The 25472-nt window shown below is 42.0% G+C and overlaps 2 protein-coding genes across 2 annotated transcripts; one reads left to right on the forward strand and one right to left on the reverse strand.

The window, feature by feature from the left end:
- Positions 1–9126: 9126 nt before the first annotated feature.
- Positions 9127–17314, forward strand: cpt2 (carnitine palmitoyltransferase 2). The gene is made up of 5 exons (XM_060932079.1): positions 9127–9732; positions 13597–13677; positions 13763–13869; positions 14011–15315; positions 16591–17314. Exons 1-5 carry the CDS (start codon positions 9569–9571, stop codon positions 16923–16925), a joined length of 1992 nt encoding a protein of 663 aa, XP_060788062.1. The 5' UTR covers positions 9127–9568; the 3' UTR covers positions 16926–17314.
- Positions 17315–17464: 150 nt separating this feature from the next.
- magoh (mago homolog, exon junction complex subunit) lies at positions 17465–25449 on the reverse strand. The gene is made up of 5 exons (XM_060932081.1): positions 25213–25449; positions 22127–22185; positions 21943–22053; positions 21192–21274; positions 17465–17677 (listed from the first exon to the last, which is right to left on the reverse strand). The coding sequence occupies exons 1-5, from the start codon at positions 25301–25303 to the stop codon at positions 17578–17580; spliced, it is 444 nt and encodes a 147-aa protein (XP_060788064.1). The 5' UTR covers positions 25304–25449; the 3' UTR covers positions 17465–17577.
- Positions 25450–25472: the final 23 nt, after the last annotated feature.

The following is a 25472-nucleotide window of genomic DNA, read 5'->3' on the forward strand; positions in this document are numbered from 1 at the left end:
CGGCACGGTGGTGTAATGGTTAGCACTGTCGCCTCACAGCAAGAAGGTCCTGGGTTCGAGCCCAATGGCCGGCGAGGGCCTTTCTGTGTGGAGTTTGCATGTTCTCCCCGTGTCTGCGTGGGTTTCCTTCGGGTGCTCCGGTTTCCCCCACAGTCCAAAGACATGCAGGTGGCTCTAAATTGACCGTAGGTGTGAATGTGAGTGTGAATGGTTGTTTCTGTGTCAGCCCTGCAATGGCCTGGCGACTTGTCCAGGGTGTACCCCACCTCTTGCCCATAGTCAGCTGGGATAGGCTCCAGCTTGCCTGCAACCCTGCAGGACAGGATAAGTGGCTACAGATAATGGATGGATGAATGCAACACAAGAGTGGCTAGAATTGTACCCTCACAGCTGCAGGGTTCTGGTTTGATCCTGAGCTCAGGTTCCTATTCGATGTGGAGTTCTGCATGTTCTACCCATGTCCATGCGAGTTTCTCCAGTTTCCTCCCAAAAACATTCTGTTAGGTGGATTAGCTATACTAAATTGTCCTAGGTGTGTGTACATAGTGCTGTGCACGGTGGTGTAAGTGATTAGCACGGTTGCCTCACAGCAAGAAGGTTCTGGGTTCATGGCCAGCGGGGGCCTTTCTGTGTGGAGTTTGCATGTTCTCCCCGTGTCTGCGTGGGTTTCCTCCGGGTGCTCCGGTTTCCCCCACAGTCCAAAGACATGCAGTTAGGTTAATATGGGATGGCCTTGGGCTGAGATGCCCTTGAGCGAGGCACCTATCTCCCAACTGCTCCCCAGGCGCTGTTAGCATGGCTGCCCACTGCTCTGGGTATGTGTGTGTGCTCATTGCTCACGTGGGTTAAATGCAGAGAGGAATTTCACAAGTGTGTGATGAATAAAATTGTGCAATGGACTGGTGTCCCATTAAAGTGCATATCCTGGACCAATTTCGTTTTTTTTTTTAATATTAAAGAATGTCCCTTTACATGCTCATCCAGAAGGATAATTTTGCACAAGGCCATCTGTCTACAGCAGAAAAAAATAAAATAAAACGCATCTGGAAAAACCCCAAGGGAGTCTGGAGCCGGATTCGTGATGTCACCTGCGGAAACGCCAGCAGGCTGCGTGAGCTTTGCACGGTTTCAGTGCACAGCCTGTGTAGACCAAGCACTCCCATTTCTCTCTCATTGTCCGGTCTTTTGGAAAACGATGAGTACTAATCCCATCATGACTGGTGTTGCTACACCCTCCTACGATACATCTGTTAACCATTTTAATAATTACGTGATAACATTGAAGAAATTTGCAGAAAACCACCAGGTCGTTTTCTCATAAACAAACCAGCGCTGACGTAGGATTCAGAAGGAGGCGTCCCGCACGCGACGTCACGGTTTGCCAGGAAATGCAAATGCCAAGTTTTTTCAGAGGCGGACCAATTCGCCTCAAATGGCTTGATTTCAACTGAATTTTTCTGGTATTGCGCAAGGTAAAAAAAGTGCACAAAATGCAGAATGTTACAGATATTTGACCAAAGTTTAATATAAAATAGGAGAATTACATTGATCTTGCTCCTGAATTTACCCGTGATATGCACTTTAAAGTGTGTCCCTGCCTCACACCCAGTTTACCCTGTGACCCTGACCAGGATAAAGTGGTTACTAAAGATGAATGAATGAATGAATGAATGACACATTTTCCAAATTACCAGAACAGCAGTCTTCCTCCTATACACACACACACACACACACACACACACACACACACACACACACACACCATTACAAAGCGTGCAGTAACACAGTACACTGTATACAGGGCACCATAAACCATCACTTCATAACCAATGTAATCCGCTTATAGTTATACAAGGACACGATATACTGCACAGAGATTCGTTTAAATAATGTTTCTGTTCCCCCAAAGCAAACAGTATAGACACAATGCGCTTACAATAACAACTCTGCTGAAATAATAACCTTAAATGCTATGAAATTAAGTATAACTGCTTGTACAGTAAGCGTAATGTAATGTCTGATAAAGTGGGAGGTGAAAACCAGAGGATTAGCATCCCAACTCCCCCCGAATACACCACTGTCTGGTCTGGAAGAAGGGGCATAGTTTTGCTTACCCAGATTTCTCGCTCCGTTTGATTTGGCCGAATTGATGGAGAAATTCCAGTCCCGTTTCAGCTAGTTGTATATAATCATAGAGCCAGATGATGCTCTTCTCCTGATGTGCCTGGTCTCCATCGATGAGTTGCAGAACCTCTCCGCATCTCAGAAACCCAACATCCAATCAGCTTCAGAGCTGTTCATCACTCAGCCAATCAGAGCAGACGCCGAGCTTCCACTTCAATCATCCCCGTGTGTGTGTGTGTGTGTGTGTGTGTGTGTGTGTGAGAGAGAGACACTTTCACCGTCCTAAAAATGAAACAGATAAAACAAAACCACCTTATTATTATTATAATTATCTCGTCTCATCTCATTATCTCTAGCCGCTTTATCCTGTTCTACAGGGTCGCAGGCAAGCTGGAGCCTATCCCAGCTGACTATGGGTGAAAGGCGGGGTACACCCTGGACAAGTCACCAGGTCATCACAGGGCTGACACATAGACACAGACAACCATTCACACTCACATTCACACCTACGGTCAATTTAGAGTCACCAGTTAACCTAACCTGCATGTCTTTGGACTGTGGGGGAAACCGGAGCACTCGGAGGAAACCCACACGGACACGGGGAGAACATGCAAACTCCACACAGAAAGGCCCTCGCCGGCCACGGGGCTCGAACCCAGACCTTCTTGCTGTGAGGCGACAGCGCTAACCACTACACCACCATGCCACCTATTATTATTATTTATTATTATTATTATTATTATTATTATACAGATTAAAGTGCAGCAGAGAGGGGTCAGGTGATCCTGGCAAATCAGACTGGTAAGGCACATCATCAGCTCAGGGACCCTTGCCCCCTCTACACACAGCCCAGACAGTGAATGGGACCAGCTCTCAGGAAGTGCTGCCTAGTCAAACCCACCAAGAACTTTCCTAAGGATATGGAGACTCCCCAACATGGCAGCCTTCTGCATTGTCCAGAGTGAGAAGAGCTCCTGGTGGAAAACCCGGGCACACTCCTAATCTGTGTCAAGAGATCAGGAGGTACCAAACCTAGAGCACCGAGAACAATGGGGAGTCTGACAACTTTGTACCTGGGATACAAGTGAGACATTGTATATGCGAGGTCTGCATACTTTGAGTGCTTGTCCTAAATCTTGTCAGTCACACTGGTGTCAAAAGGGACAGAGAATGCTATGATGAAAATAATTTCATTGGTTTTGTCAAATAAGACAAGATCAGGTTTGCTGGATTGTAAATGTTGTAAGCTGTATATGGGCCTATTCCAGTAGAGTTTAAAGCACTCATTTTCCATGATACCCTGTACATGTTCCAGGTCATACCATGGATGGACCTCAAAGTCAAAGCCGAAGATGGTAATAGAAAACACGGGCCATGCTATTGTGCCTCTTGAGGTAGGAAGTTTGAGCCAAAGCAGGACATCCACTGACAAGATGCTGGACAGTCTCACTAAATTCATTGCACAATCTACATTTACTATTTTTCCTTTAAAATCACAGTTTGGCAATTTTGGGTGGGAAGTGACTGGTCCTGAGCAGCAAAAAGAAAGCCTTCAGTTTCACTTTTCAGGCCAGCCGATTTCATCCAAGCAAAGGAGTTATACTTAATAATAATAATAATAATAATAATAATAATAATAATAATAATAATAATATTTACTTTACTGATCACTTTACGAAGTGCATTTTCATGTACAAGGAATTATATAGCGACAAGAACACCAAACACAGACACACACATTATTATTATTATTATTATTATTATTATTATTATTGTCGTTGTTGTTAAGTGAGTAGTATCTTGTCCATAATTACTGCCAAATATTTGCACCCCAATTCTAATCATTTCTAAAATATTAGAATATGTCCAATATTAAAATCAATATGGTTAAAAGCTACATTACTTACAATAAATCGCCTCCTCGTCCTATAGTACATAACAATCGGTTGTGTTAATAAAGAGCATGAAGGGTATACCATTGAAATTATCTTTCAAAAAATTTTGTATGAAATACAGGGTGCAGGATTCCAGCTGTCTCTGCCACACCACAGTCATATTCAGTTTAGGGATATATATATATATATATATATATATATATATATATATATATATATATGGGGGCGGCACGGTGGTGTAGTGGTTAGCGCTGTCGCCTCACAGCAAGAAGGTCCTGGGTTTGAGCCCCGTGGCCGGCAAGGGCCTTTCTGTGCGGAGTTTGCATGTTCTCCCTGTGTCCGCGTGGGTTTCCTCCGGGTGCTTCGGTTTCCCCCACAGTCCAAAGACATGCAGGTTAGGTTAACTGGTGACTCTAAATTGACCGTAGGTGTGAATGTGAGTGTGAATGGTTGTCTGTGTCTATGTGTCAGCCCTGTGATGACCTGGCGACTTGTCCAGGGTGTACCCCGCCTTTCGCCCGTAGTCAGCTGGGATAGGCTCCAGCTTGCCTGCGACCCTGTAGAAGGATAAAGCGGCTACAGATAATGAGATGAGATGAGATGGTTAAAAGCTACATTACTTACAATAAATCGCCTCCTCGTCCTATAGTACATAACAATCGGTTGTGTTAATAAAGAGCATGAAGGGTATACCATTGAAATTATCTTTCAAAAAATTTTGTATGAAATACAGGGTGCTCCGGTTTCCCCCACAGTCCAAAGACATGCAGGTTAGGTTAATTGGTGGCTCTAAATTGACCGTGAGTGTGAATGGTTGGTTGTCTCTGTGTCAGCCCTGCGATGACCTGGTGACTTGTCCAGGGTGTACCCCGCGTTTCGCCCGTAGTCAGCTGGGATAGGCTCCAGCTTGCCTGCGACCCTGTAGAACAGGATAAAGCGGCTACAGATAATGAGATGATATGATATATATATATATATATATATATATATATATATATATATATATATATATATATATATATATATACACACACACACATTTAAAGTATATATACATTTTAGGTAAATAATGCACTGTGTGCCAATTCAACTATATAAATTTTTGAAAACGGGGGGGGGGGGGGGTTGTTTTTATTTTTTTAACTGCATTTGTAGAAAATAATACTTCTAACCGAGAACTGTAATTTGCTGTTAACGCTGGGGGACTTTTACGATAGAAAAAATGGGCCTCACACAACAATGACAAATGTGTAGTCTGTATACTGTACGCTTTTCACTGCGCATTGTATATTCTAGACTATTAAAGACATAGATACAATTTTTCATGATTTAGAGCAGTTGGAAGTTTATTTCGAGATAGCACAAATTGTGAAATTAAACAAAATGTCATTGCATTAAACAAACAAGAACAGAAGTGCAAACTGTAGGGAAGTAAATAGGAGGAATAACCGAGATCAAACTTTCAATAATACGGATCATTTTCGGGGATTTTTGCTCGAGATCTGTTTGAGACTTTTATTTTAGCTCTCATGGAGCGAATCAGACGCAGCCACTGAGCTCATAGTCTATTACCCGCTGGAGAGACGAGTCAAGCCATCTGGCCGCCATATTACTACTCCCATCGCGTGGATTTAGCCTGTGTGTTAAACCGTGGTATCCGATCAAATTTGCCCCAAGAAAAGTATCTCCTGACTTTTCCCCCTTTCATTACCTCCTCTTATTTTCTCCACTTTACCCACATTCCTTACATATCTTTATAGCGCTCCCCTTCACTGTTATTGTTTTTTTCCCCTTTTCCGGTTCAGTTTCTGATCATTTTTTATTGGCTCGTTTTACTACTATAACTATTTTTACGGAGATTATTTCAGTTCTACTCTTATACAGTGTACCTTTCCCTTTCATGTGCTTCTTCATCATATATATATATATAAAATATGTGTGTGTGTATAAAAAGAAATATATGAAAGAGAAAGGTTATATAATATTATATGATATGTAATATTATAATAAAATAAATAAGACATATATTGTGGGGCGGCACGGTGGTGTAGTAGCACTGTCGCCTCACAGCAAGAAGGTCTGGGTTCGAGCCCTGTGGCTGACGAGGGCCTTTCTGTGCGGAGTTTGCATGTTCTCCCCGTGTCCGCGTGGGTTTCCCCCACAGTCCAAAGACATGCAGGTTAGGTTAACTGGTGACTCTAAATTGACCGTAGGTGTGAATGAGAGTGTGAATGGTTGTCTGTGTCTATGTGTCAGCCCTGTGATGACCTGGCGACTTGTCCAGGGTGTACCCCGCCTTTCGCCCGTAGTCAGCTGGGATAGGCTCCAGCTTGCCTGTGACCCTGTAGAACAGGATAAAGCGGCTAGAGATAATGAGATGAGATGAGATGAGATGAGATGAGATGAGATGAGATGACATATAGCCTATTGTATATACATATGCTCACCTGCTCACCCAGATGTCTGTAGGCTGGCTGGCCTGTCACTTGAAAGCCTCTTGACTAATGCCTTCCATTACAGTCTATCTTGGGCCATATTCTTGATTTTCCTAAAGTCTTTCTCTTTCCTTTGAGTGATTTCTTTGATCTGATTTTCTTATCGTTTTCTAGGTCTGCCAGTTGGCCTTTGGCTTCCAGTTGTACATTCTTTTTGTGTCCCTGGAATCTGGCATCTGAGCTGGTATGGGCATGTACTTAGGATGCCAGTTTCCAGCAAGACTCTACAGCAAGTGAATTTCTGATTTTTTCATTCCTGATCCTGTTCTTCCTAGTCACTCCATAGATCAGTCGTAGGACTCTCATTTCTGTGGCTTGGACTTTACTTTTGAGTTTATGTGTTAGGATCCATGTTTCACTGCTGTACAGAAGCACTGGTCTTAAGATGGCTGCGTAAATACACACATCTTTTGGTATCTTCCTTTCTTTGAGGAGTGGGTACAGTGCATTGAGATTTTTGGTGAACTTGGCAATTCTGTTGTTGACTTCCTCTTCAATAAGATTGTTTGATGAGAGCTTACTGCCTAGATAACTGAAGCTTGTTTGTTTGAGGACATTTCCATTTATAATGATGTCGTCTTCCCCTGGTTGTCTTCCTACTTTCATGTATTCTGTTTTGTTGTAACTTAATTTCAGGCCCGCTTTGGTTAGCTCTTGGTCCCACTGGTTCATGATGGTTTGTAGACGGGCGATACTTTCTCTTGTCTGTGCTATGTCGTCAGCATACCCAAACCGCTCAGCTTTATAATCCTCCTGTTCTACATTTAGTATGACATGGTTGAGGTAGAGGATGAACAAGAGGGGTGAAACATGTCTGTGAAGATTCTCAATCATCCAGGTCATAGTAAACTGTGGGTGGTAGAAATGGGCAACTGGACTTGCTTGAAGATTCTTGAAAACGTTTCACCTCTTGTCCGAAAGGCTTTCTCAGTTCTGTATCTGATACTCCCTATTAGTCAGACAGAACTGAGGAAGCCTTTCGGACGAGAGGTGAAACGTTTTCAAGAATCTTCAAGCAAGTCCAGTTGCCCATTTCTACCACCCACAAGAGGGGTGAAAGGACACTTGCTTGTCGCATGCCGGTGTTGATGGCAAAGTATTTTGTGCTTCCAAAGACAGTGCTGCTTTGCTTCTTGTACGTACTCTTGATGGCTTTAAGTAAAGTGCTGCTAATCCCTGTTTCCTCGATTACTTTCCACATTTTATCTCGAGGTACTCTATCAAAAGCTTTCTCCAGGTCCAAGAAACAGATGTGTTGATTGATGTCATATTCCCAGCTTTTCTCCAGAAATAATCTCAAAGCTGCAATCTGGTCTACAGTTCCTCTTCCTGGTCTAAAACCACAGTGGGTCTCTGAGAGGACACTTTCTGTGTGGGATCTCATCCTCCTTTCTAATATTCTCTCATAGAGTTTGCCGATATGACTCATGAGTGATATTCCCCTGTAGTTCTTACATTCTAGTGGGTCCCCTTTGTTCTTAAAAATAGGGCATATCACTGACTGGTTCCATTCTTGTGGTACTGTTGCTGTCATCCATGCATGTTTAAGTAGCTTCATTATGATGTTTTTCATTTCATCCCCTCCTGCTTTGATATGCCCATATCAATGGGAATCATATCCGGTCCTGGGGCTTGATTGTTCTTGGTCAACTTGATGGCTATTTCAAGTTCTTCCGTGGTTATCAGGTTATCAGGTTCTCTGTTGCTTGTTCAGCTGATGCATCACTGGTCAGCTCAGCATGGGATGGTGTGATGGGGTCATATTCTCCTTCCACATTAAGGAGATCCTGAAAATACTCTATCCAGTGGTCTGTTATGTTGGTTTGTCCAGTGAATATTTCCCCTGTGCTACTCTTCAGGGTAGAGTTCTTTGGCTTGTCATTATTCCTGTTCTTGTAGGATTTAGACATGCTATAGAGCAGGTTTTTGTTGTTGTTGTTGTTCCTTGGACATCTGTCTCTAGATCTTGTCCTATTTTCTCCCACATTTCTCTTTGTGCTTTCATAGGCAGTTCTATTCTCTGGTGTTCTTTCTTTAGCCGCTGTTTGGAGCACGTGTTCTTCTTCTGTTATTCATATGTTGTTCTACATATACTGTTCTACATATACATACTATATATATATATATATATATATATATATATATATATATATATATATATTTTTTTTTTTGTGTGTGTGTGTGTGTGTGTGTGTGTGTGTGTGTGTATACATATACAGGGGACTGCAAAAGTAGGTATACAGTAAGGATTGTTCCAGTATTATAATAGTGTTGCTAGGTTTCATTTAATACTAACGCTTTATGCGAACATTTTGTTTTTCATTGCTGTATACCTACTTTTGTAGCCCCCTGTGTGTGTGTGTGTGTATATATATATATATATATATATATATATATATATATACACACACTCACAGGTGAAACGTCTGTCCACATCCTTTGACCTGACGATTTGTACCGTTCACTGCTGCACATGTAGGCATTTTTCTTCTAATTTTTTCACCAACTACATAAATTACTTGTCCAATTTTGTGTAGCTTCCAATAGTATAGATGACAGTTCCGCCTCGTGATGGGAGTGGTAAGATGGCGGCTAGCTGCCTTCACTCTGACGAGCCTTTGAGCTCGGCACATTTTATATAGAGCTCAGTGGATGCAGCAGCGCCGAGTGGATTTTGGCTCGCGGAAGTGACGCCTGGATTAAGGGATAAATCGAGTCGGTGATCTGTTCCATCCCCAGAAAGATACGGATTTAATCCGGAGTGAATTCCAACTCTTGTAGATAACACGCTTTTCCTACCACAGGACGGAGTGGTGAAGTTAATTGATCTGTGTTGTGAATGACCTTCCGTCCACAAAGAGGGGAGTGTGTGTGTGTGTGTGTGTGTGAGAACACTGGGTGAAGTTCAGGAGCACCACACATCCTATTTCGTTTCTAAAACCTTTGTAACGTTATCTGCTTTAAATTATCAGTGTAGTGGGATCAACCACCAGCAGTTCGTGTCCGTGATATCGTCTTGCAAACGTTATTATTGAGCGAGTTAGCTACAGAGACATGGCGTGTCTTCTCTCTTCTCACCTAAACACGACACTGAGGACTACTCTTATCTGCTCAGCTCGAACTGCAAATCATCGACCATACAGCAGTCAATATGATGGAACAGAATATTTACACAAAAGCATTGTTCCCAGTATGCACTACCAGAAAAGTTTGCCGAGGTAAGTAAAGCTTCATGGAAAAATTGAACCATATAAGGCCTTTTTAGTAACTACAGTTACTAAAGAGCTGAACATTATGACGGGCTTCCTGATTTATGTGCCTGTATGATGACAGTCAAGTGGTGCTGGGTTAAAAATCTAGGTGAAAGAGCACACTGTAAACTCATGAAGTAGAGAGTGTTTAAACAACAGCGCCCCCTATTGACACACACACACACACACACACACACAATCCACTGAAGTATACTGTAAAATATACGTTTTATATAATAGAGCGGCGGCTACAATTATCGACACCTTAATGATCTTTTGGCCATTGCAAAAGTAGAAAAGACTTTCAGTACGTAAATTGTGCGGGAATAATTACTCAAACTTCCACTGGACAAAAAATGAGTTGATTCCCGATTACTTAGCGTATCGGATCACGTGACACCGTTCTACAGTTATCGACACCTTTGTCCACGGTTATCGACACCGTTCCCCACGGTAATCGACACCTTTGTCCATGGTTATCGACATCCAGACGATTAATTATATAAAATAATTGGTATGTGGTACTAAGTTAACAAAACAGTTTTTATTTAAAATTTGTTTTCCATAGACTTTTCTATTTAGTACAAAATATATTTTATATAAATATATCGGTTGGTGTTTACGTAAATGAGGAAGTAATTTAAATGTTTGTAAACAACTGAACTGATAATGTTTAACCTGTGTCAGAAAATCTTTTTGTTCCACTTTCTAAGTATTTTCGTAGATCACGTTTTGTTAATCATTTGTTGTTGTTTGTATTCATTTCTAGCTTTGTAGTTTACCAATAAATGTCAACAGGAAATTGACATTGTAACCACGTGAAAATCCAGGTCAAAGGTCGCATGTCCTTTCTCGAACCAAAATATGAAATGTCTACTCATATTATGTGGTAGATATTTACAACAAACTGTTAAAAAAAATTCTGAATGTAATAGAAAAATCTGAATGTTTCAAGCATGTTTTTTTTTTATATATGTTAGGAATTTAATTCTGGTCTCATTCTATTTATTGCAATAGGATTCCAAATACTCTATCAGCATTTCATTCTGTTATGAATCAGAAAAAAAAAATTATAAATCACAGCACTTTTTTTTTTAAAGTGCTTCATCTACTTCAGCAATGCTACACAAAGATCGATCCATAACAGTTGTAAATGTCACTTAATTCCACAGGGTGTCGATAATGGTGGACACCGGTGAAAGTGATCACTATTATCGACACATCACGTGACTTCTCAAACACGTGTTTTGATACAAAATGGTGACTGTCAAATGAAAGCGTAAGAAACAAAGTAGGTTTCGACAAGGAGATCATGAAATATCGGTGAATTTGATAAGTAAAAAGATGTCCGTGATCTTTCCACCATGCTTACCTGTGATGATAATGTCCGGGTTTTCCTCAAACTGCTGATCATGCTAAAAAAAAAATTCCATCTCCGGTAACAAGCTGTGTCATCAGACGACAAGATCAAAGGGCAAGGGGGGTCTTACAATTTATTAATCAGTAATAACTGTTGTAACTGAAAGTCACCTTTGTAAAAAAAAAAAATTATTGGCAAATCTGAAAAGGTGTATAATTATGGCCTGACGATAATTGTAGCCACCGGTCTATATGGTAAATATATGCATTTTATAGATGTAGTATATTTTATGTAAGTATATTGTAAAGTTGAGAACCTTTGAGTTGGATGCATCATCGAGGGAGTAATGGCGAAAAATCTACCAGCAGTTCTACTGTTTGTAAGTTTGCAAAAGCGTTTGATTCCATCCACTGTGAGAAAATGGAAGAGGTTCTCCTTGCTTATGGTATTCCCAGAAAAACAATCAGTGCAGTCATGATGCTTTACAAGAACGCACGATCTCTGCTGCGCTCTCCTGATGGAGACACTGACTTCTTCGACATAATTGCATGGGTCCAGCAGGGTGATACACTTGCCCCATACCTGTTTGTTACCTGCCTTGACTACGTTCTACAGATATCAGCAGATGAGCATAATGAGCTTGGATTCACTCTGTAAAGAGCCATGAGTCACCACTATCCAGCACAAAAAAATCGCTGATGCTGACTCTGCTGATGATTTGGTTATTTTTGCTGATGACCTAACCAGTGCTACTTCTCTACTTCACTCTTTGGAAAAAGCTGTAAGAAGTTTAGGGCTATATGTCAATACCCAAAAAACTGAGTTTATGGTCTTCAGTATAGAGGGTACCATCAGGTCTTGAGACGGTGACAAGATCAAAGAAGCCAAGGAATTCATGCATCTCAGCAGTAACATTGCCTCCACTAAGAGAGATGTAGAACTTCACCGTGGCAAGGCCTGGGGAGCCCTGAACAGCCTAAACAAGGTCTGGAAATCCAACCTGTCCCCGACCTGAAACGCAACTTTTTTCAACCCACTATGGATCAACGACAGTGGTGCTTGAAAGTTTGTGAACCCTTTAGAATTGTCTATATTTCTGCATAAATAGGACCTAAAACATCATCGGATTTTCACACAAGTCCTAAAAGTAGATAAAGAGAACCCAGTTAAACAAATGAAACAAAAATATTATACTTGCTCATTTATTTATTGAGGAAAATGATCCAATATTACATATCTATGAGTGGCAAAAGTATGTGAACCTTTGCTTTCAGTATCTGGTGTGACCCCCTTGTGCAGCAATAACTGCAACTAAACGTATCGTTTCCAGTAACTGTTGATCAGTCCTGCACACCGGCTTGGAGGAATTTTAGCCCATTCCTCCGTACAGAACAGTTTCAACTCTGGGATGTTGGTGGGTTTCCTCACATGAACTGCTCGCTTCAGGTCCTTCCACAACATTTCCATTGGATTAAGGTCAGGACTTTGACTTGGTCATTCCAAAACATGAACTTTATTCTTCTTTAACCATTCTTTGGTAGAACGACTTGTGTGCTTAGGGTCATTGTCTTGCTGCATGACCCACCTTCTCTTGAGATTCAGTTCATGGACAGATGTCCTGACATTTTCCTTTAGAATTTGCTGGTATAATTCAGAATTCATTGTTCCATCAGTGATGGCAAGCCGTCCTGGCCCAGATGCAGCAAAACAGGCCCAAACCACGATCCTACCATCACCATGTTTCACAGATGGGATAAGGTTCTTATGCTGGAATGCAGTGTTTTCCTTTCTCCAAACATAACACTTCTCATTTAAACCAGAAAGTTCTATTTTGGTCTCATCCGCCCACAAAACATTTTTCCAATAGCCTTCTGGTTTGTCCACGTGATCCTTAGCAAACTGCAGACGAGCAGCAATGTTCTTTTTGGAGAGCAGTGGCTTTCTCCTTGCAACACTGTCATGCAGGTCATATTTATGCAGAAATATAGAAAATTCTAAAGGGTTCACAAACTTTCAAGCACCACTGTACTTGGACCTTGACTGCAAAGCTGCAGTTCTCCCTTGATTATGCTTTAACACGCATGCTGTGAACAGCTCTAAATGTCACGCGGAGGAATCGCCTCACAAATGGGGAGCTCTACAGTAATATGCCACCAGTATCCGTCACCATCCAGGAGAGGAGGTTGCAATTTGCCAGTCATAGCTGGCTTAACAAAGAAGAACTCTCTTGCGACCTTATTCTGTGGCAGCCCAAGCACGGTTCCACCTCTGTGGGTCATCCCGTAATACCTTCCTTGGCCAACTGCAGGACGACACAGGCTGCCTTCCCAAGGAGCTCCCAGCTGGCCGATTGGGATGGATAGAGGGTCAGAGTCAAGGGAGTCCGAGCTAGCTCAACTTGATGATGATGTAAAATAAATTGGACACACCTTTATTTTTAAAACTCGCATCTGATATTATTTTTAAACTAGATTGCCAGTTCCAAAGCTGGAGGACACAATGAGGAGATATTTGGCAGCTCAGAAACCCCTGTTAAATGAGGAACAGTACAGGTAGGTTCTTAAGCCAGTCAATCATATTGATATTGTCAGGTATAAAAGTGACCGTGTATGCAATATATGAATTCTCTGTGTGCAGTAAAACGGATAAACTGGCTCATGAATTCCAGAATGGTGTTGGAAAGATGCTACAAGAGGAGCTTGTGGCTCAAGACAAAAAGAACAAGCACACGAGCTATATTTCAGGTGAGAAGGTCCAGGCTACTACTACTCCATAAATCCCAGTCACAATTCACAAGGATCATTGTTATTAAATATGCATTATAATAAGCTTGCGTCCTACTTGTGTACAACATTTTTTGTTTGTTTGTTTGTTTGTTTTCCCAGCCCCATGGTTTGATATGTACCTATCTGCCCGTGAATCTGTGGTCTTGAACTTTAATCCTTTCATGTCATTCAACCCTGACCCCAAACCTGAAAACAATAACCAGCTTGTTCGGTCTGCTAACATGGTGTGTTCTATTGTTCGGTTTATGAAGACCCTGCGTGCTGGTCTCCTTGAACCAGAGGTGTTCCACCTAAACCCTGCCAAGAGCAACACTGATACCTTTAAAAAGTTAATCCGATGGGTGCCTTCCTCCATCTCGTGGTTTGGAGCCTACATGGTGAATGCCTATCCACTGGATATGTCTCAGTACTTCAGTCTCTTCAACTCTACACGGATCCCCAAACCCAAGCGGGATGAGCTGTTCACTGACCAGAAAGGTCGCCATGTACTTGTCATGCGAAGAGGAAATATGTATGTATTTGATGCACTGGATAGGAATGGTAATCTGGTGAAACCTGCAGAAATCCTGTCACACCTCAAATACATTCTTGCAGACATGACACCAGCTCCTGCGTTTCCTCTGGGTGTTCTGACAAGTGAGAACCGGGATGTCTGGGCTGGACTAAGGGAGAAACTTCTACAGGCAGGGAATGGTGAGGCTCTAGGTATAGTGGACAGTGCACTGTTCTGCCTGTGTCTTGATGATGAGGAAATGCGTGATCATATACACATCTCCCACAGTATGCTTCATGGGGACGGCTGTAACCGATGGTATGACAAGTCATTTAGTATCATCCTGGCCAAAGATGGACAAGCAGCCATCAATTTTGAGCACTCCTGGGGTGATGGCGTAGCTGTCCTCCGTTTACAAAATGAAGTCTTCAAAGACACCACGGAGAAACCACAGATCAGTCCTGACACCCAGCCTGCTGCTATAGATTCATCCTCTGCTGTGCGGAGGCTGGAATTCAAGCTAAACCCTGAACTGGAACAAGGAATAAGAAAAGCTAAAGAGAACTTCCAGGCTGCTATCTCGAAGCTTACCATTGATGCCATGGAGTTCAAGCAAGGGGGAAAAGAGCAGCTGAAGAAGAAGAAGCTGAGCCCTGATGCCATTGCACAGCTGGCTTTCCAGATGGGATTCCTGCGGCAGTATGGGCAGACCGTAGCTACATACGAGTCCTGCAGCACTGCAGCTTTCAAACATGGCCGCACCGAGACCATCCGGCCTGCCAGTGTTCACACACAGCGCTGTGCCCAAGCCTTTGTTCAACAGCCTACTCAGCACAGTGTGGAGCAGCTCATGGGTCTGCTGCATGCCTGCTCCAAATACCATGGGCAACTCACAAAGGAGGCAGCCATGGGTGAGTGCCATCAGTACGGGGTTTTTGTTTAAACATGGCCTTGTCAACTTGGCTTCTGAAGCCATTTTAATAGCTGCTCCCTTACTGTATTAGCTCAAGGGTTTGTTAGGTGACCATTTGGTGTGGTGACCAATCAGACATCCTGAGTAGAACTTGAAATCATTGCATCTGGGAAAAAATGGTGGTTTATAAACAAGGGCAATTAAATATTTTGTCATATCAAGGGCAAAGCTGTTCCTATGTAAAATTCTGATCTTTGTGGCGCGGGCAGCACAGTTAGCGCTGTCGCCTCACAGCAAGAAGGTCCGGGTTCGAGCCCCGTGGCCGGCGAGGGCCTTTCTGTGCGGAGTTTGCATGTTCTTCCCGTGTCCGCGTGGGTTTCCTCCGGGTGCTCCGGTTTCCCCCACAGTCCAAAGACATGCAGGTTAGGTTAACTGGTGACTCTAAATTGACCGTAGGTGTGAATGTGAGTGTGAATGGGTGTCTATGTGTCAGCCCTGTGATGACCTGGCGACTTGTCCAGGGTGTACCCCGCCTTTCGCCCGTAGTCAGCTGGGATAGGCTCCAGCTTGCGTGCGACCCTGTAGAACAGGATAAAGCGGCTAGAGATAATGAGATGAGATCTTTGTGGCGCTATTCTCCTTTTTAAGCAAATAGCTAGTCTTTTAATGTAGATGACATTTAAAGGGGCCGGTTCACCCTTCCCAGAATCCAGTTTGCTGGTTTTGCTTTGAGATCTCGTGACCGCTACTCTGCTAGCTTTCTGTGCAGCAACACCTCTGCCACTTCACTGGTAGTGATCCCTTTGAAATCCCCGTTGCACTTTTTCTTCATCTGTCTCATATGTGGACATGCTGAATAGAATGTCTGTCCTTTTTTTCCCGTTCCTTTGTGGCCACCCACAAAACGGCCAAGGCTGGTCAATTACAATAGAATAAGCTTACAGAAGTGGAATGGATTAGTCAAAATAATATAACTACTTTTGAAAAATATCAATTTCATGTTGCTATTTGTGATCTATGGCTTAGGATGTTGCCGCATTGTTCCATGGATGCAAAAATGGCAACTTGTCGGAGAGGAAGGGTGAGCTAGCCCTTTTAAGGGAAACAGGGGCATCTCAAAAACATTGCCTGGCTGATATCTTACACATGTCAGACAGTTTCAATCTATTACATCAGATCTAAATTTGTTTGGAAAAATGATTGCATCACTGTTAGTGTACACCTCTCACTGATCTTAAATTTTCTGTAACCTTTCTCTCTTTTTTTCAACTAGGACAAGGATTTGACCGGCATCTTTTTGCCTTGCGCTACCTGGCAAATTCTAAAGGAATGTCTATACCAAGTCTGTACCAGGACCCAGCTTATGCAGCTATAAACCACAACATCCTGTCCACCAGTACACTCACTAGCCCTGCTGTCAGTTTGGGTGGCTTTGCCCCCGTGGTCCCAGATGGTTTTGGGGTAGGCTATGGTGTCCATGATGATTGGATAGGTTGCAATGTTTCCAGCTACCCTGCCAGAAATGTCCATGAATTTCTCAGATGCGTTCACAAGTCTCTGGAGGACATTTTTACTGTTGTTGAAGGAAAACCAATTAAATCCAACTAAGTGTAGTTCAGGAGAACAAGTTCTGAGGAATCATCAAAAAGGACTAATTTTAGTGTTTTGAGGGGAATATTATCAATATATAGTTCTTTGTCTGCAATTGTTTGAGTGCATCAGTTACTCTGGACTTTTAATTCTGCCCAAGAACTTGACAAACATTTTAATTTGTACAGGACAAACAAAGGTTCACTTTTTTGGGGGGTGGGGGGGGTGTAATACACCAAGTCTGTAGCTAAAATACAGATCAGAATTCCAACTTCTTTCAAGTTCACACGAATTAAAATTGCAGTGTGCAAAGAATTGTGAATTTGGTTTAAAATCCCTCAAAATGGATCTTGGTATAGCCTGTTGTAAATATTTTACTTTGACCCAGTAAACTTTTTTTTTTTTAAGTGAACTTTAACTTGCAGGTGCTGTTTGGGTTTAACAAGAACATACAGAAATGCACAGAATAGCATTTTGCTCTTACCAGAGCAGAATGTGCATTTAAGGCAACAGTGACAGTTTCACATTTTTATAGAACCCTTAAATTTGACTCGTACTTCTGAAACAATTTTATTTAAAAAAGAAAAACAGCAGACAAACTAGAAATTACTGTACAAAATGCTGAATCACTTAAACAAACTAAAGTAAATGTCTGTTGAAACTTTTCAACTTAAATTGGCTTGATCTTGAAATGGAGGCCAATGAGACTGAAGACAAGACACTTGAGATCCTGCACCAGGTAGTAGAACACTCTGAGGCCTTCTGGATCCCTGCAGGGCAAGAAAATAACATTTTAAATCATGATCAACTATTTACTCCTGCAAAATGCAAAACACTGCACTTTCACTCCACTCTAATGTTTAGAACTCACTGAGTTTACACAAGACTAGGACTTTCCAAATAGGTACAGTGGGGCAAAAAAGTATTTAGTCAGTCACCAATTGTGCAAGTTCTCCCACTTAAAAAGATGAGAGGCCTGTAATTTATTATAGGTATACCTCAACTAAGAGACAAAATGAGAAAAAAAATCCAGAAAATCAGTCTTATTTTGAACGAATTTATTTGCAAATTATGGTGGAAAATAAGTATTTGGTCAGTAACAAAAGTTCATCAATACTTTGTTAGCAATGACAGAGGTCAAACGCTTTCTGTAAGTCTTCACAAGGTTTTCACACACTGTTGCTGGTATTTTGGCCCATTCCTCCATGCAGATCTCCTCTAGAGCAGTGATGTTTTGGGGCTGTCGCTGGGCAACACGGACTTTCAACTCCCTCCAAAGATCTTCTATGGGGTCGAGATCTGGAGACTGGCTAGGCCACTCCAGGACCTTGAAATGCTTCTTACGAAGCCACTCCTTCGTTGCCCGGGCGGTGTGTTTGGGATCATTGTCATGCTGAAAGACCCAGCTACGTTTCATCTTCAATGCCCTTGCTGATGGAAGGTGGTTTTCACTCAAAATCTCATGATACATGGCCCCATTCGTTCTTTCCTTTACACGGATCAGTCGTCCTGGTCCCTTTGCAGAAAAACAGCCCCAAAGCATGATGTTTCCACCCCCATGCTTCACAGTAGGTATGGTGTTCTTTGGATGTAACTTGGCATTCTTTCTCCTCCAAACACAAGTTGAGTTTTTACCAAAAAGCTCTATTTTGGTTTCATCTGACCATATGACATTCTCCCAGTCCTCTTCTGGATCATCCAAATGCTCTCTAGCAAGCTTCAGACGGGCCTGGACATGTACTGGCTTAAGCAGGGGGACACGTCTGGCACTGCAGGATTTGAGTCCCTGGCAGCGTAGTGTGTTACTGATGGTAGCCTTTGTTACTTTGGTCCCAGCTCTCTGCAGGTCATTCACTAGGTCCCCCCGTGTGGTTCTGGGATTTTTGCTCACCATCCTTGTGATCATTTTGACCCCACAGGGTGAGATCTTGCGTGGAGCCCCAGATCGAGGGAGATTATCAGTGGTCTTGTATGTCTTCCATTTTCTAATAATTGCTCCCACAGTTGATTTCTTCACACCAAGCTGCTTACCTATTGCAGATTCAGTCTTCCCAGCCTGGTGCAGGTCTACAATTTTGTTTCTAGTGTCCTTTGACAGCTCTTTGGTCTTGGCCATAGTGGAGTTTGGAGTGTGACTGTTTGAGGTTGTGGACAGGTGTCTTTTATACTGATAACGAAATCAAACAGGTGCCATTAATACAGGTAACGAGTGGAGGACAGAGGAGCCTCTTAAAGAAGTTGTTACAGGTCTGTGAGAGGCAGAAATCTTGCTTGTTTGTAGGTGACCAAATACTTATTTTACTGAGGAATTTACCAATTAATTCATTAAAAATCCTACAATGTGATTTCCTGGATTCTTTCCCCCCATTCTGTCTCTCATAGTTGAAGTGTACCTATGATGAAAATTACAGGCCTCATCTTTTTAAGTGGGAGAACTTGCACAATTGGTGACTGACTAAATACTTTTTTGCCCCACTGTACATCTCATGTAGCAACAGTTCAATCATTTACTCAAATCCAGAGATGTGGCCTTTTTCTAATTCTGTAATTTATTTCCTTGTGCAGGAATCCACCTGATTTTACTCTTTTAACTTGAGTACTAAGTAATAGGGGTGTGGCATGGGCAGTTCAATACCTGGTTAACTGTTTGAGGTGCCACTGTTTGAATACAAAAACTGGTTTTTTTGCATGTATGCTTCGCCCCATATCTAACGTGCAGAGAGCATGAAGTTGCACACCAATATAGGTGTACATTAGAACCAAAAGACACAAAGAAATCTCAGGAGTGAGTGGCTTTTACACTCATACATCCTCAAGCGGGTGGTCGGGTAAGAAATTTGTCAGGGGGGGATTGCATATCCAAAAATATTTAATACAAACTATCAAAATTACAAGTCATGCAAATTGGGTAGCTCCAGTTTACTCACACTTTAAAGGAACAGTCCACCGTATTTCCATAAATGAAATATACTCTTATCTGAATTGAGACGAGCTGCTCCGTACCTATCCGAGCTTTGCGCGACCTCCCAGGTCAGTCAGACGCGCTGTCACTCCTGTTAGCAATGTAGCTAGGCTCAGTATGGCCATTGGTATTTTTTTGGGGGCTGTAGTTAGATGCGACCAAACTCTTCCGCGTTTTTCCTGTTTACATAGGTTTATATGACCAGTGATATGAAACAAGTTCAGTTACACAAATTGAAACGTGGCGATTTTCTATGCTATGGAAAGTCCGCACTATGACAGGCGTACTAACACCTTCTGCGCGCTTCGGCAGCGCATTGATATCTGAGCTCCGTATCAATGCGCTGCCGAAGCGCGCAGAAGGTGTTAGTACGCCTGTCATTATAGTGCGGACTTTCCATAGCATAGAAAATCGCCACGTTTCAATTTGTGTAACTGAACTTGTTTCATATCACTGGTCATATAAACCTATGTAAACAGGAAAAACGCGGAAGAGTTTGGTCGGATCTAACTACAGCCCCAAAAAATACCATTGGCCATACTGAGCCTAGCTACATTGCTAACAGGAGTGACAGCGCGTCTGACTGACTGGGAGGTCGCGCAAAGCTCGGACAGGTACGGAGCAGCTCGTCTCAATTCAGATAAGAGCATATTTCTTTATGGAAATACAGTGGACTGTTCCTTTTAAACAATGTAGACTAAACAATGCTGCATTCAGTTCTGTCATCATTTAATAATAAAAAAATTTAAAAATGCAAATCTCGGTATAGACAGTCAGAATATTATAAAAATGCTTTTCCACCAGGATATGTGATCCTAAGGTTCATTAACTCAAAGATTCACTCCTACTACCACTGCTGTTCCAATTAAAACTTAAATTTGAGTTTTAGCTAATGCTTGAATGCCTGCTGCTACTTTAAGCCTATGGGCTTGGCTAACATTCAGTAAAACCTTTTGTGCTTTTTTTTTTTTTTAACTTGTGTACAACATCTACCAAACACACGTGTTTGCCGCAACTGCCAAGAGGAAAAGATTAGTTGCACTGGGAAAATCATACTTGATTAGGCCACATTAAAGACCATTTTCCAAATTCTCATACATGAACTCGGATGTTACGAAAAATTAGTTGTACCTTCTGCCTATGTAAATAACTGACTCAAATAATCTGAACAAAACACTACAATATGTATATGTTCATTAGTAGCTATGTTTATTATGGCCCCAAAGTGTGGAGAAGTGTTTCTTTGGTAATACTGTACCATTAACAGTCAGAATGGCAGGCCATGCACAATTACTAACTACACACCAGTGCACTATACTCACTTAGATTGGTTGACATCAATCAGAGACCCAATTTTGGAGGTTGTGAATGAGATATGTTCATCACCGATGACAATCTCCAATTCCTACATGAGAAAAATTAGAGCAAATAAAAAGCTATAATAGATAGTTTTCCAAAACATTCTATGTGCCAAAGCAAATGACTACTTTGCTCATGCTGTAAATAAAGGAGTAGTAGTATAAAAATTAGTCCCTGCTTGCACTTGGTTTTAAAATGCGTCTTGGGCAATCAGATCACAAGTGGATAGCTCTAAATACAAGCGTAAAACGACAACCAAGACACATTCACTGAAACCACTTGCCGAGGTGGTCTGGGACACATTTGACTACACATCTTTTGTAGTGGAAACTTTAACATGTCCTGATGTAGCCCCAACAAGGATGAAACAAGGAAAAAAAAATAAAATCAATTCAATGCAGGCCATGGTAGTTGTTTGGTGACAGCATGCTGATGCTTGTAAAAAAAATGGAGTAGCGATGCATGTGGTTGGAGTGCAAGAAAAATATGTTGCAGTTTTAACATTAACATAACTGTAGGCAAGGCCCTTTGACCTTCTAGCAGAAGTGATGCAGGCAGTAATGAAATATGAACAAGTGGTCAGCTGGATACCTGGGAGATCCATGACAGACACGGGTGTAAATAGCGATGCGTCTCGGCTGTCCACTTATCAGATGCCCAAGTTGCGTTTTAAAACCAGTGTAAACAGGGTCAATGTCACTGGACAATACAAACCTGTCTGCCAACCCTGTCGGGAGGAGGCCACAGCGCATCGTCTTCCTTGGTGATTTCACTGTCGTCAATTATCCTCTTTAGTTCCTCCATCACGCTCTTGTGAACGTAGGCCTAAAGCGACAAAACATGCTAAAGCATTGATTTTAAACAAAATAGGGCAGAAAACAAATGAGAAGTGCATTACCTCTTTCCTGATCATGACGTCATTTTTGTAGTTACTGTTGTTCGCGTATCTCAGTTTCCCTGCATTAAAAGATAACAGTCCAAGGCGTGTGATTGATTAGTGGAATATATAAACACACTAGGTCTGCAACAAAGCTACACGACTTCTAATCAGGGTTCGCGCTGGCACTCGTCACGTTTGTCATTGACGAACATTATCCATCAGTGATGAGAAAATTACTAGCAGTCATCACAGTGACAAATGTATGTCTCATGTCTAGAAATCCCTACATTTGCTGAAATCCGACAGCAGGAAGTCAGAGTGTAGACAATGAGCATGTACTTGTGACCAATAAAAATTTACTACACAATGACGAAATGGGCGCCAAGCTTTTGGCCAACTGCAATGCATCTTATTCAGCCTGGTGTGGTGGTCTAATTATCTCTGCACGAACAAAGCAATGGAGCAGTCTCAGCTGACAAAGTTTTTGGGCATGCTTCAAGTGCTGAAGAAGCCACAGGGAAAGCACACTCAGAACCCCTACCATCCCCTAGCACACCGGACAGTGTCAGTGATACTGAGGTTGGTTTGGTTTTGGGGGAGTGAAGGTGCTGTCAGCCTGACCGGCAACTGAAAGAAGATACATTTCAGGCAGCGTGGCATGTTGAGTTCCCATGGCTAACGCGGTGGCATCATTAGGCCCAATCACTCAGGCTATAGCCCTGGGCATTTTCGCCCTCAAAAAAGTAAGAGGTTAATAAAAGAAAACTGACTTGGATGTTATCTGGGATTTTGAATGTTGTAATATAATAATTTAGCTTAGAATTGGGGCGGCACGGTGGTGTAGTGGTTAGCGCTGTCGCCTCACAGCAAGAAGGTCTGGGTTCGAGCCCCATGGCCAGCGAGGGCCTTTCTGTGCGGAATTTGCATGTTCTCCCCATGTCCGCGTGGGTTTCCTCCGGGTGCTCCGGTTTCCCCCACAGTCCAAAGACATGCAGGTTAGGTTAACTGGTGACTCTAAATTGACCGTAGGTGTGAATGTGAGTGTGAATGGTTGTCTGTGTCTATGTGTCAAGCCCTGTGATGACCTGGCAACTTGTCCAGGGTGTACCCCGCCTTTCGCCCATAGTCAGTTGGGATAGACTCCAGCTTGCCTGCGACCCTGTCAAACAGGATAAAGCGGCTAGAGATAATGAGATGAGCTTAGAATTGGTGTCTTTGTGGTCCTAAAGGAGAGATGTATGAGTGAGAAATGAAATGATTAAACTGATTAATTTCACTAGTGATATTTAAGTCGGGGCGGCATGGTGGTGTAGTGGTTAGCGCTGTCGCCTCACAGCAAGAAGGTCCTGGGTTCGAGCCCCAGGGCCGGTGAGGGCCTTTCTGTGTGGAGTTTGCATGTTCTCCCCGTGTCTGCGTGGGTTTCCTCCGGGTGCTCCGGTTTCCCCCACAGTCCAAAGACATGTAGGTTAGGTTAACTGGTGACACTAAATTGACTGTAGGTGTGAATGTGAGTGTGAATGGTTGTCTGTATCTATGTGTCAGCCCTGTGATGACCTGGCGACTTGTCCAGGGTGTACCCCGCCTTTCGCCCGTAGTCAGCTGGGATAGGCTCCAGCTTGCCTGCGACCCTGTAGAAGGATAAAGCGGCTAGAGATAATGAGATGAGATATTTAAGTCAATTGACTTAAATATCAACTGACACATGCCTCAGTTTCCTGAGACATTATGGGTGTTGTTAATAGTAAGACAGAAACTGAAGTGAACTACATAAAAAGAGCAGCGCAAAAATCAGTAATAAAGGATGTCATGACCTTTGAATCTGTGCGGGTGATAATATTCCTTGTGAAGTTTGATAGAACCTCCAACTTATCAATTCCAATATTTGTTAAAAATATAAACCCCAGGCAAACCTGACATCCCCTGGTCTATTCAATAGCTCGAAATGGCCCTGAGCTAACTAACATATGATGAAAAACAGTGTCATTCTGTGATTGGTTTGTAAATCGACAGAAAATTCAGATTCCTTCACTTACAAGATTCTTCTTGACTCTGTTCAATTGTAAATCAAGTTTTCTGCTGCAGTAAAGGGTAAAGAGAGTCCTAATACCTCTGAATAATTCCATGCTAAAATAACCTTCAGTAAGCTCAAACTAAAGAGGTTTATTTTAGCTTGATGGTGCACAGGGGCCCCAAAATCAAGTCTCTCTCATTATGAATGAATGAATTGAATTAATTTATTTTTAGTTCGAATATGTATTAAAAAAAGTAACTATTTGTACATACAAAAGAAAGAAAACGAGAAATTAAAAAATAAATAAAATAAAGAGCTAAGACATTACAAAACACCGAACATTGTTCAAAAAAGGAGTGGGAAGAAGTACAATACTTTAATTTCCCCACCCCTTTTTAACTACACCGCACCGAAATCCAAACTACATTAATACACCTATAAATATATATTTTTTTAAATAAAAAATAAATATACTACATACTACACACACACACACACACACTTCATAAATATCTATATAAATATAACTACAAAAATATATCTATATATACACACACACTATATACACATTAGAGGCTGGAGTGGAGCCCAAATTTTATATGTAAAGGAGAGGCTTAGGTGTATGTGTACAAATATCTGAATTGTGCCAGTTTGGTTGGTATAAACCTGTATTACGTCCACTTTGATAAGTCGGTAACTAAGAAAAAATACAGACTAAGAAAAAGAATACTTATTTGACTATTTTTCAAGGAAAAAGAAGTGGAAAATATTTTTCAGAACCCTGCTAATATTATGTAACATTCGGTAACACTGCGCCGCTGAACCAGTTTAACTACAGCAGGACCGGTGGCTCGTTCTAGCCGGAGTTAGCACTAGCTGGCGGATAATTTTAACGACTGCGGCACATTTTCTGCAATATCCTCAAAATACAAAGGCAAATGCACTCACAAAAACCAGAATTACGGAATGTATCATAACACACCAGAACCGTTCTGTCAAAAAAAAAAATTAACGGCATTTTAAGCGAGAAAGCAATTAGCAACGTTAGCATGCTAGTTGTGTAGTTAGCTAGCTTACATGGCACCTTACTTACCATCCGGCCTGAATTCAAACTCAAGAAACTCGTGACCGAATTTCCCTTTGTGTCCCACGTAATATCTTAAATAAAAGTCGTTCGTGGACATAACTGCGTAAATAAAAGCAACAAAACAAACAGTGTATGTACAACTATATTATTCCACCACTTTTCCCTGAACAAATTACTCAAACCTTTTCTGCTCCGATTAGCAACTCGCATACGCGCTTACAGGCAGCGCCTGATAATGACGTCACGACGGTCGCATGTTGATGATC

The sequence above is a fragment of the Neoarius graeffei genome, chromosome 10 (genome assembly GCF_027579695.1).
Source record: "Neoarius graeffei isolate fNeoGra1 chromosome 10, fNeoGra1.pri, whole genome shotgun sequence".
Taxonomy (NCBI): Eukaryota; Metazoa; Chordata; class Actinopteri; order Siluriformes; family Ariidae; genus Neoarius; species Neoarius graeffei.

What these genes read in the sequence shown, in the direction of transcription:
- magoh (XM_060932081.1), bottom strand. Translation starts at nt 25,303, where the DNA reads ATGTCCACGAACGACTTTTATTTAAGATATTACGTGGGACACAAAGGG. An exon ending in GTTTGAATTCAGGCCGGATG is followed by an intron (nt 22,186 to 25,212) that starts GTAAGTAAGGTG and finishes CTTTTAATGCAG; the next exon opens with GGAAACTGAGATACGCGAAC. An exon ending in ATTGATGTCAACCAATCTAA is followed by an intron (nt 17,678 to 21,191) that starts GTGAGTATAGTG and finishes CTTGCCCTGCAG; the next exon opens with GGATCCAGAAGGCCTCAGAG.
- cpt2 (XM_060932079.1), top strand. Translation starts at nt 9,569, where the DNA reads ATGGCGTGTCTTCTCTCTTCTCACCTAAACACGACACTGAGGACTACT. An exon ending in TTAAATGAGGAACAGTACAG is followed by an intron (nt 13,678 to 13,762) that starts GTAGGTTCTTAA and finishes CTCTGTGTGCAG; the next exon opens with TAAAACGGATAAACTGGCTC. An exon ending in CACAAAGGAGGCAGCCATGG is followed by an intron (nt 15,316 to 16,590) that starts GTGAGTGCCATC and finishes TTTTTCAACTAG; the next exon opens with GACAAGGATTTGACCGGCAT.